At 44.3% G+C, this 11,891-nt stretch overlaps 1 protein-coding gene across 1 annotated transcript; it reads right to left on the bottom strand.

The window, feature by feature from the left end:
• Positions 1-815: 815 nt before the first annotated feature.
• LOC136445296 (glutamate receptor ionotropic, kainate 2-like) lies at positions 816-11,365 on the bottom strand. Its single transcript, XM_066443216.1, has 14 exons — positions 11,128-11,365; positions 8,531-8,683; positions 7,929-8,098; positions 7,277-7,415; positions 6,531-6,739; positions 6,269-6,322; positions 6,029-6,121; positions 5,671-5,808; positions 4,490-4,606; positions 4,054-4,164; positions 3,576-3,791; positions 3,141-3,292; positions 2,235-2,825; positions 816-1,710 (listed from the first exon to the last, which is right to left on the bottom strand). Exons 1-14 carry the CDS (start codon positions 11,234-11,236, stop codon positions 1,341-1,343), a joined length of 2,622 nt encoding a protein of 873 aa, XP_066299313.1. The 5' UTR covers positions 11,237-11,365; the 3' UTR covers positions 816-1,340.
• Positions 11,366-11,891: the final 526 nt, after the last annotated feature.

The following is an 11,891-nucleotide window of genomic DNA, read 5'->3' as shown; positions in this document are numbered from 1 at the left end:
ATTGTTCATGTGACATGATCGCAGCATGCACTTATATGATGCATTATATAATACTGTATTATAAGTAATGATAAAGAAATGTATAACCATTTTATTTACATGTAAGAGAGATGTTGCTGACTCCATCCCATCTTTAACAGCAGTGGTTATGGTTACCCAAAATGATTTTGTAAGGATATTAAATAAATCAATCTCAATGTTCATTCCAACAATGTATCAGAGGTGGTTATGGAGGGGGGAATCAGAGGTAGTTATGGGGATGAGTATCATGTAGTTTTGGGGATGTGAATCAGTGGTAGTTATGGGGATGTGTACCAAAGGTAGTTATGGGGATGAGTATCAGGTAGTTATGGGGATGTGTACCAGAGGTAGTTATGGGGATGTGTACCAGAGGTAGTTATGGGGATGTGTACCAGAGGTAGTTATGGTTTGTGTATCAGAGGTAGCTGTGAAATAAGGCATATATTAGGTTCGTAATTATTAATTATTATGTAATCATTCAACCAAAGTCTTAACATAAAAACAAATGAATTGATAACATATTTAGGACATTCGATGATAGGAAGGGCGTCATTGAATAGTAAGAAGTTTATATTTATGAAATAAATGAACAATAACATGCATATACTAGTATCTAAAGTTATCAATAATTGAAACATTTACCTGAGTTATTCTAATGTCATAATGAGGTAATTGATTAAATTGACTACAATATAAATGAATATATGTATATATACATATATATATATATGTATATAAAGAAATACTACTCTACGTAAATACTGAATGTAAATATCAAGACTCCTTGAAGTCAATATAATAACATTTGTATCTTTGATATAGTGGGCTCACTTTATCGTAAATTTACGAACATTAGATGATGAGGTATTTTAGTCAAGCTTCCCGTCATGTGTACTCCAAATTGAAAACGCTATGGGACCCGTTTGTAAAGAAGCCCTGGCCTTTACGCTGTGTGTTACATTGCATTACAAAAATGTCATCTTTCTAAGGTGTGGATATGAGATGACGGTCAGTCCACACATTATCACCCTGTTCAATGGACCTCTTTGAAACTCAGATTCGAATCAGCCATGACCCGACAAATCGCTTCCTAGTTTGCCTTAACGACTACATCGGGCAAAGCAACGGTGTGGGAAGGTGCCAGATTTTAAAGGATGTTTTCAGATTGACAATTATGGCAGTTTGAAAGTTTGCTTTGTCAGATGTAGTCGTTGAGGCAAACTAGGAAGCGATTTGTCGGGTCAGGGCTGATTCGAATCTGAGTTTCAAAGAGGCCCATTGGACAGGGTGATTATGTATACCCTTTGTTGTCCTGTTTGTTACAGGTAGGTCGCGTTCACTTGCCCATTTATGTCAATTTTCGGGCCCGGTGCGTCGTCTTTCTTCTCGCCGTCGTTCTCACCCTTCTCTCCTTTCGCGCGAAAGAAAAAGATCTCCACCAATCCGACAATGAGGAAGAGCGCGACCCCGACCAGCAGCAGGTAGAACAGGCCGATGAAACTCTCTATCTGCAGCTGGCCATCGTCTTGGGCGACGAACTTTGTGGAGCACTCCCCGGGGACGTTCAGGTAGCGGTCGCGCAGGATGTCCATGAACCCCTCCTCCCGGAACAGCAGGATCTGCCGGTTAAACTCCGTGACGTAGGGCGAGCCGCGAGGGAACATCAGGGCGGTGGGGGAGCGGAAGAACCTGCGAGGATCAAGTTACATTGGTCAGTACGAATTTGGAAATATGTGTCCCAAAAATGGTAAAAGGTAACTAGTATTGGAGGTCAGATATAATCATAGCGAGTTATCTACTTAAAGGTCCTTAAAGGTATGGATTCCGTTGTTTGACACAGGACCGACGGCCTGGGAGAGACCGAATCGCCTACCAGTGGTGTGCAAGTACCTAAGTATAGAACATAGACAGTTATGACAATATGCCCCCTGCTATGCTATGTTCGCGATTGGAAAAAGTGGCCCCGTGCGCGGTAGCCCCGTGGGACACCCTACCGCGTAAAGGGTTCGGCCGGGGCTCCGGATCTTTTTAACTCGGAGTTAAAATCAACCCGGGACCCGACAATAGACACCGTAGGCTACTCATGAAAACACCGATAGTTACCCCTCCAGGGGTCCACCGGGAAACACCCTACGGGCACCGGTCCAAATGAGACCATAGCATTTACTGACCAAGGACAATGCACTAGCAGATAACGTCAACGTTACACTGACCTTTCTCCCACCACGATCAAGTTGCAGAGCTCCTCCTTCACACGGAACTGGTTCTCGTTGTCCGCGATGAAGACGAATCGATCATCCTCGGCTTTCTTCAACAGCTTGTCCCGAGAATCCATCAGGACCTCCCCTCCCCAGCGCTTCAGCCGCCTGCCGAGGGTCTTGTAGGGTTCGTCGGTGCTGTTCATCAGGAACTTGACGATGGTGTTCCTCTCCAGAGCCCCGAACCTGTAGTCGCTGTTGGCCAGGTCTTTCAGAGACGAGATTTGCTGGTCCAGGTTGGTTTTGGTCAGGAAAGCGGCGAGGTTCGCGGTGTACGAAGAAATGGCGACGAGGCAGACGAAAAACCATAAAGATGCCAGGACTCGTCCAGCGAAGGAGCGCGGTAGAAACTCGGGACCGGCGGCCACGTAAGCGCCCCAGACGGTCCACAGGCTGTTCCAGAAGTTGAGGCTTTTTCCTTCCTCTTCTTCGACTTCTCCCCGTTTGGCCAACCCGCCCCACTCGTACGGGTTGAGGCAGTTGTTGATGCCGAGGAGGATCGCTACGCCCAGGTTTGCACACAACATCACTGCCCACACGGTATAACTGGAGAAATGCAGCAAAACACGAGTCAACATTGGATAAAGCAGACCTTTGGGGACTTTCATGCGTTTACAAAGCTCCTATTTCTTATGCTTAGTTCCCAATTGGAAAAAGGGGCCCCGTTGGGTAGTGGACGGGCTGTTTTTGGCACTTTCGGGCGTGACCCCTTCTTTGCCCTGCGGCTGCCGGGCTATTTTGGGGCCGGGACCCCGAATCATTTTAACTGGGACTTAAAATCAACGCGGGATCCGGTATGAAATATACACCGTGAGCTAATCGTGCGAACACCGAGAGGTCTTGACCTTGACAGTATCTCACCTGAAGGGATTGAGGAACTGGAGAAGGCCGGGGGCAGCCCTGGTGGGCCGCTTCATGATGAGGTAGTACCCGGCCATCTCTATCGGCTCCGTGAAGTCCACAGCCTTCAGGCGGAACGAGCGAGTCGCCACGGCGTCCAGGGCCAGATCGTACTGAAGAAAAAAAAAAAAACAGAACTTTATGCCATGCACCTTGTTGCACTTTTGGTCCTTCGTGTCTATTTTGGGGCTCGGCCGGCCGGGCCGCGGGATGCTTTTAAACTCGGCGTTAAAATCAACCCGGGACCCGGTAAAAATAGACGCCGTTAGCTAATTGTGAGAACGGATACCCCCCCCCCCCCCCCCCCCATTCCACCAGGACAAACTTCTGGCTGCGGGGTCCGGCCGGGGCTACGGGCACCGGTGCAAATGTGACCGTAGTATTTGACAGATTTACCTCCCGTCTTGCCAGCAGGCCGATCATGCCGTCCCAGCTGCCGTCCGCCTCGTTCTGGGACCCGATCGTGATGTTGTCGCGCACGTCAATGGCGAAAGTGAAGTTCAGTCTTGTGGCCATGACATTCAGCATGTCGACGAGGAAACCTTCATAACGTTCAACCCCCTTCAGACCCTCCGTGTCGGCGTGAGGCTTCAGTCTGACCCAAGGATCTCTCTAGATGAATGAATTAATTAATTAATGGTGGGTGGATGCATGAATGAATTAACGAATAATCAACATCTTTATATACATCCATACTTAGTAGTAGTTCTTATCAAGACGTCTACATATACATGGATTTGCAGATGGAGACGCAAAGAAACGATTGTGATGAAATAACTACAGTGAGATATTCATTTCATAGCTTATGCAACTGGCAATGAAGGAGCTGATTACTTTTTTACACACAGCGGGTCCAAATTCACGACCCTTTTACCTCTTTCGAAATGATCCTGAGCCGTTTGCCGCCCAGCACGGGGTTGGTGAAGAAGCTGGAGTTGAACTGGGAGGTGAGGTTGGCGCCGTCCACCTGACTCCACTTCCCAACCTGCAGGGAAACCAGAAACATGGTGTCAGGAAGTGTCAAGGTGACCAGCTAGGGTCAGAACAGACTGGTGTGATGCCCGTTGATTACCATCATCACTATTAGTAAACACTATCAGTGATATGACCTACAAAGGTTTCCAGCTTTCCAACAAGGTCATTTACATGTAAATTCCGCCACGTAACAGAGACGGAGGACGACACAGGCTTTCTGTCACAATTGACCCAAGTGGCTGATTACATCACGTAATAGAATTAATTTGCGAACTACTGGTAATTCCCTCCGATGTTGGAATACGGATTTTTTTTGGATAACGGATGTTAGTTACCTTGACCAAATCACTGCCTGTATTCTCCATCAGATCCATGACCAGGTTGTTCCTGACTTTGGTGGAGACACTCACATCTTTGTAGTGGACGTTACCGGTGTAGCCATCGAACTCGATCTGATGGGACAAAGCAAGGCCATGATAGTAGTATGTATTGAGGAAGATTAAGGTAGAATACGAGTGACGAATATATGAAATGTTAAAATGTCCACTGTATTTCATATCTTGTTCAACACGAATCGTTCACTTTAATTGAGATATAGTTCGGTAAATAGTGACCGTACTATTAAAAACGAGACCTACACCAAATCCACAGTTACTGTAATAACCTTAAGCTAAACTAAAATGCCGATGGCACGATCGCGATGTGACAGGTCACACTGCACGCCAACTTGATAGTAGGGTATCTTGTCTATCTTATTACTTGGGGCAGCGTGCCCTTTAATTGATAATTCACTTATAGATCAGCACCTCTGTTCTTTGAGTGGTGCATTGGCAACAGAGGCTGTCAAAAACCAAGGCCGAACGTGTGCCAATTACTGAATTTCATCATTTAAATGACGACTAATTGGTGTGGCCTTTATACAGACGTGCGTCAATGATAATTGAAGATGGGTTCGTGCATTTGTTTGAACCACAAGTCGCTTGAACAGAACCCCGATGATCTTTATCTTTCAGCTTCTAGTCCAGAGGGTTTCCATTGACAACATTTCATGTTTTTTCCTCTACGTTTGTCAAGCTTCGCGCATCGCATCCTTTCTGTCGAAAACTAGCAGCTCCAAGGAACAAAGTCAGGTAAATAAAACAAGCTTCAAACGGACCGCCTTACTTAGTGCACCACACGCAATTTGTACAATTAACATTCACCGTCTGAAACCAACCGTAAATCTGTTAAAGGTACAGTCTCTGACTGGTACGCAACTACAAGCTTTAGGCCTGGAGACACCGCCAATTACTCGCCCTATTTAACTGTATCCACAAAATCATAAGTCTATTCACTGTGACCCTGTAGACATCTTATCCCAGCTCATGTACAACAACATTGCAATTGTTTAGTCGGCAAACGGACGGTTGAATTCCGCGGTACAACAGCAGACAGGGGCCGTTTTTCGTCAGAGCAATATAATAGTTCTCCTTATTCTGATTCACACTATCGACTTGAAGGTATGAGAGAACCGTACCTCTGTGATGTAGTCCCGCAGACGGCACTGTGCTTCTCCCTCCGTCATTTCCCCCCTGTCCACGGCACGAGTGGCCTCCATCGCCGAGTGAGCCAGAGACAAGGCACCGTCCAACACCAGGCGTTCGAATATTCGGGTCTGCCATTAAAAATGAATATCAATATTTGTTATATATCTATGTATCTTTATATGTTGCATATAACATTACCTGTGTGGTTTGGCTACTTGAAATAGATAAATAGTAAATATTATCCGTCATCTAGTTTCATCTACGTCAAATATTGAAAATGCACACCACACTCAAAAGGGATTAATACTGTTTATCAATGTGTCAAACTTCACAAATGAAAACACTTACAGAGCCACCAAGTTCAACGTTAGGATGAAAGAACGTCACCCTGACCCCCGTGTCGTGAAAGTCATCAAAACCGAGGTCTCCAAGAGGGGCGTTCTATGAAATAAAATCAAAAAGACAAAAAAGTAAACACTCTTCTTACTGTTGTACCATTTTCTCTGTATACATATATACAGAGAGAAGGGAAATACGGGATAGAGAGAGAGAGGGAGAGATGAAGAATCTTAAGCTGTAAACACTCACCAGACTAGTGATGATCCAGTGGTACTGGTAATGCACCATCAGCAGATATACGGCCTGGACGAAAAGAATGATCACTTCAAAATGTGTGCAAGTCAAAGCATTTTTACCTGCCAGGGCTATAAAAGGAGTTAATGTTAGAACATAAGATGGACGTTTATTTTGCATGTTTTATGCATTGTTTCTACATCTCTGTTGGTGCGCGCACGGCAAAATAGAAAGGATGATGCTACGAAAAGATTTTCCATGTTTTACAATCACATACCCGATCAAGAACGTCATTGATGATCGCGGAATTGGACAGCAGGATTACGTGAGTCTCGCGAGATGTCTTGACCTGTCTGAGAAGTGTGGTCAGCGCGGGTTTGTCCACCTTGTCCGGACCTTCTCCTATCAGCGGGATCTCCTTCACCCGCAGGAGCCAGTCCCGGTCTGCGGCCCAGTTCAGAAACTTCTCCAGACTCCGGTAGGCGTCTGGAAAAAAGACTATGTCAGCACAATCTGTCTGGAGTGGCCAGTCGAAGGACTGAAAGAAATTGGTTTCAGCAGACAGGTGAGCACTACCACCGGTCGCGTGGTACAACATACGTACTAATTAGCGGACCAAAGAAAATTACGGTATCAAAAGTGAATAAAAGAACTCTTTCTACATATCCGCAAGTGTTTTATTCAACCGACGTTTCGGTAATCGTCTGTCACTTTCCCCATGGTAATTATGACTGGTTCACTTTACACTGCAGCTATAAGTGCAAATTGACATTCGGTACCGCATTGTTAATATGGCATAACTATCTCTGTATATATGTAAATACTTTACTTTTGGGACCGCATCAGTAAGCTCTAGCTGCAGTGCAAAGTTAGCCAGTCAGAACTGCCCTGAGGAAGGTGACAGTCACCGAAGCGTCGATGAAATAAAACGGTTGCGTACAAAGAGTCTTTTTATTCAGTGACTTACCAACCTGATAAAACTATTTACTAGGTATCGAAAGGGTTAAAGAAAAAGATGTTAACCTGCGAATCTGTCGTACAAGACGAAGGCTGAAGTCCACTTGTACTTCTCCACCGTGTGGACAATCATCAGGCTCAGGTCGTCCGGCTCCGGATATGACGTCACCCACATTCCGCTGTTGGGCGGCAAGCCATGCGTCTCCTGGGATAAGAAAACGAAATTACTTTTTTTTGGTAAAATTATTTTTGGTAAAATTATCTTTTTAAAAACACGACGACAAATTTTGAGATGCCATGTAACCACCTAATTAACAATCTCTGTATATATGTAAATACTTTACTTTTGGGACTGCATCTGTAAGCAGCGACACCTATAGCTGCAGTGCAAAGTGAACCAGTCAAGAAACAATGAACAAGTCCTGTACACAAAGAAACCTTCGCCTTTACATTCTTACCTGTCGGTCCTTATTGTCATGGCCGCAAGGTGATAAACAATATTTGAAAACAGGTACTAACAAATAATCATTCTGAAGTATAAAAGACACTGGATAAGAATAACAAATATTCTAAAGTAAAATCTGAATATACGCTAGCCTTTATTGTCTGTGCAGCAACAAGTTGAAATATACACCGTAAAGAACGATGTCCTTCAATGAAAGTAGGAAAATGTTTTTCTAAATTTGTTATGACAAGTGTAATCAAGACTTAAATGTACCTCTGGGCGCTGAACAACCATGGTGAGAAGGTCGCTGTTGTTACGGGTTAGGTCATGGTAAGAGCAGTGAGTTGCCTCCCCTTCCAGACTGTGGTCCTGTGAAACAACCTTCCTGTCGTTGTTCACCACTAGGATGTTACAGATGCCTCTTTGCTTGAACCAGATAGCGGCTGTAATGGCACGTGGATCGAGAGACTCATTATCATATCTACAGATAGATTTCTATGTACATGTATCTTAGGAGGGGTATTATCCCGTATTTTCACCATAAGATTTTCAAGAAGAGTTTACTTATGCGATTACTTTAATCTCCTTTTGGTAAAAAAAAGGGATAGCGGGGGTGTTATCCTTTTTTCACCACATGGAGTTTAACTTGCGAGATTGTTTGAATCTCCATTTGGTGAAAAAAGGGGTAGCACGTGCCCGCTGTCCCTTTTTTCTTTTTTACCATAAGGAGTTTTCTTGAATCTCCTCAAGGTTTCTGCAGCCTGGTAAAAAAAAATGTGACAAAAATTCTGCCTATCGCTATCCTATGTCCAAGTAGTTTTTCCATTATAGTCATTCTTTTAACTTAGCCAGGATAAATAGTCAATTATTCTTACCGTTGTCCAGAGCGTCCTTCTCCGTACAGCTGGACTCCAGCTCCACCAGAGAGAACGTGACGTTGGGGAATCCTGGCGACTCGCTGACGTCACGCAGGAGATTACGAACCCCCTCGCCGTACGCTTCCTTGTTTCCAGCTGCATACATCACTCCTGGTGTGGACAACAAGATTTAACAAGGTTTGTTCATTTATTCATTGAGATCAAGACGTCAACCCAGAACCAGACTGTAACCGCCCCAATCTTACTATCGTGTGGCTCTCCTCAAACACGCCCCTAACCGAAGCTAGGTTCTCATTTTCATCTGAGTCGAGTGAGAAAAAGGTGTAATCATGTAAGAAGTAATGGTGTGTTGGTTAGCACAATAAATAATGCATAACTCTATGGGTTCAGTCACCGACTTGGCTAATCTGACGGAAATATAGTATGCTAATTTGTATTTACAATTTACGTGCAAACAGTCAAATTACGTGCTTCATAGCACATGTAATATACATAAGGGTAAAGGGTAAAGCAGGCATCCTCAATTGAGGTGAAGCATGATGCTTTTTCTAGTAGCTAGTGGTAGTGCAATGCGGCTTCGCCACGGCTCGCGTTTTTGGCCAAGCACACCGGGTCACCCCTACTCTTCTCGATAAGTGTGTTGGGTTCTTTTACGTGCAGAGTTATGACGCTTGAGGCTTACGCCCAAAGCTCCCTCATACACGGGGCCGCCGGCTTTACGTCACCATCTGAAATGACGACTGCAATCCCTTACAACATGTCCGAGCTCGAGTCGACCACTGAGGATCGAACGTGGGCCCTTAGGATCCACGGAATTTGATCCAGATGGCGAAGCAGCGGGGTTGCGTTACCGCTTGCCCCACTGGGACATGTCCCGGTCCATCAGTTAGAAATTGCTTTAAATCAATGTTAACACTTACAAAGCAGTGCATGTATATGTTGTGCTTTAGCAATTTTCCACTATGACATTGTTCGTGTATTCTGTGTCGACATCCATCAACACATACCTCATACGCATATTCTCTTATAAGGCACACGAAATAAACGTCAGCCTCTGACAAAACACGTTACTCACTTACTGGTTGTCATGGTCAGCGAAAAGAACCCTTAAATTATGCGTTAAATGTGACCCAGTGATACCAGTCATAAACTGTACTCTTCTATTTGCTATATAAGTGTTCTGATATTCAATATAAGCTCTAACGAGTGGGACAAAAATGAGATTAAATCCATGCAAGAGTTCATTGACCTATTTTTGCGTCCATTGACCTTCCGGATTAGCAACGGTGCTTTTTAATTTTTAATGTTTAATATCAAACGGGAACAAGATGGTGACAAACACAGTGATAAATTTCTGTGTCCTCCGAGCCAAGGGCCATGTACTTGGTGACGTCAACAATACACACAAAATGATTTTCAGGATTTCGTCTAAGGATATAGTAAATGTCATAGATACGACTGGATTGTACAAGTCGGACTATTTTATCGGAGGGGATACATTTACTTTTTCATGTTGATCAGTACCGCGAATATATTCGCCCGTGTGCAATTACCTTTACATAGTTTCCACTCAAATGATCAACGTCTTTTGCTTTGTTCTTTTTTTTTTATGTGTATTTTCATAAATTCATTTTGGTATACATCTACAAAGGAAACGACAAATTCTGTCGACGAACAGCTGGACTTGTTCCGTACTTGATTTATGTTGATTTATCTAACTTTCTAAATTTGCGATATGATTTTGAACGGGATAAATACTAAGGCGTGCAAAAAGAGGCAAAAATGTGGGTGATTTTCCAGCTATTAGTCCATGCCTGATTTCATCGATTGATGAGCACGGCGGTGTGACACACGTCTTGCAAAAGAACATGACCAAAACAGTCGTCAAACTGAAGTTGAATAAATGCCAAAGGGATTGGCAATAATAATTGTCCAATGATAAGATCTCAAAAAATCGTTGCCTAACCCACCAAGCCTTAGTGACCTGTACAATTATCCAAAGGGAGTGAATGACAATCGTTAAGATATCAATAATATTACGTTTCCACATGCCTTCCTTCATACATACACCCAAGCCGCGCCTCCGGTAAAGCTAAACAAACAAAGACGAAAGATTTAGCTTTCCATTCCCCTCATACCTAGACCAAAGAACCATAGCTTATTTTCCTATTCGTTTCAACGACGTACATGAATCTACGACAGAAAGAATAACAGTTTTTGTGCAGTATGTATGATTATATCTGAACAAAAGGACACTGCCCATCCCTAGCCCTGTGTGTACTAGTATTTTGTCTGCACTTATGGCCGGCGGCAGACTGAGAAAAACAGGGCAAAAAAAAACATCCCCCACTGCATGAAAAAAATTGTACGTAGTACTGGTAGCCAAATGCCACTGGTACAATGGAGAAACGAAAACACACTGTTTACCGATTTGGAGATCAACTGTACAGAAAAGAAAATTGAGTCGTGGTCAGCCTGGTCCTATTGTACAAAACCATTCCTACGTCACTGATCCTGTACAAAAATGCACTGATGATAGGTCACCAACAAAAAGAAACAAAACACAACATATTAAAAAAAATTCTAAGGCTTACCGATATCAACGTTCAGGCTGAAGACGGTCTCAACTTGGCTCAGAAGGAGAACCAGTAGTAGCCCCAGGGTGCGGGAGGGCGGGCGTTTCTCACCGGGAAGGCGTCCCATCTTTCCCGTCCACTCCTGTGCCAGGTACAGCTTCGAGAGAACGTCAAGTAGCCGGTTACCAACACTCGCTTCGATAGAAACGACTGGGATGATGTCTGTGCTTCTGCAACCACTCTCTTCAACTGCCTTTTACCTGGACTCACAACTGAGTCAGTAAAGGTGCGGCGGCGTTTCAACCAACTGTTTATAAGTTAGTTAACACTGCGCTATTGAAGATCCGGTTCAACTTGAAGAAAGTCTCCCGCCCTGTAAGACTAACTTTTCTGAAGTGTAGTGAAGCTGTCGGTGCCACAGAGTCACAACAAGCCTCCTGACTTGATCACAGACACACCTACTAATGACGCAGGACGCCCTGAATCATGACGAGTCAATTATCTCCATTGTCCTGACCATCTGCGCATGACTCACCCTGGGCGATACCTGGCGTCCTTGATCATTCTCAAACAGTATGACCTTGGGCCCTGTCCATCAAAAATGGACTCATATGCCAGGACCAATCACTCCCTCTCGCCTACCAATCATTTGATATATACTCAGTCGCTCTTGTGGTTGGTGAGACCAGGTTTAACTGTAGCCTGAATTCAATCAAGCCTCCTGTGACCGCTCGCCGCCCTGTAACCGCCTCGCAACCCAAGAGGGGAAAGAAATCCCCGGA

The sequence above is a fragment of the Branchiostoma lanceolatum genome, chromosome 11, assembly GCF_035083965.1.
Source record: "Branchiostoma lanceolatum isolate klBraLanc5 chromosome 11, klBraLanc5.hap2, whole genome shotgun sequence".
In the NCBI taxonomy this organism is placed as follows: domain Eukaryota; kingdom Metazoa; phylum Chordata; class Leptocardii; order Amphioxiformes; family Branchiostomatidae; genus Branchiostoma; species Branchiostoma lanceolatum.
This window is presented reverse-complemented; position numbering and strand designations above follow the sequence as displayed.

Coding starts and splice junctions, on each gene's coding strand:
- LOC136445296 (XM_066443216.1), bottom strand. CDS start 11,236: ATGGGACGCCTTCCCGGTGAGAAACGCCCGCCCTCCCGCACCCTGGGG. Junction 4,607..5,670: donor TGCGGGACTACATCACAGAG/GTACGGTTCTCT, acceptor TTGTCCCATCAG/ATCGAGTTCGATGGCTACAC. Junction 2,826..3,140: donor CAGTTCCTCAATCCCTTCAG/GTGAGATACTGT, acceptor GCATTTCTCCAG/TTATACCGTGTGGGCAGTGA.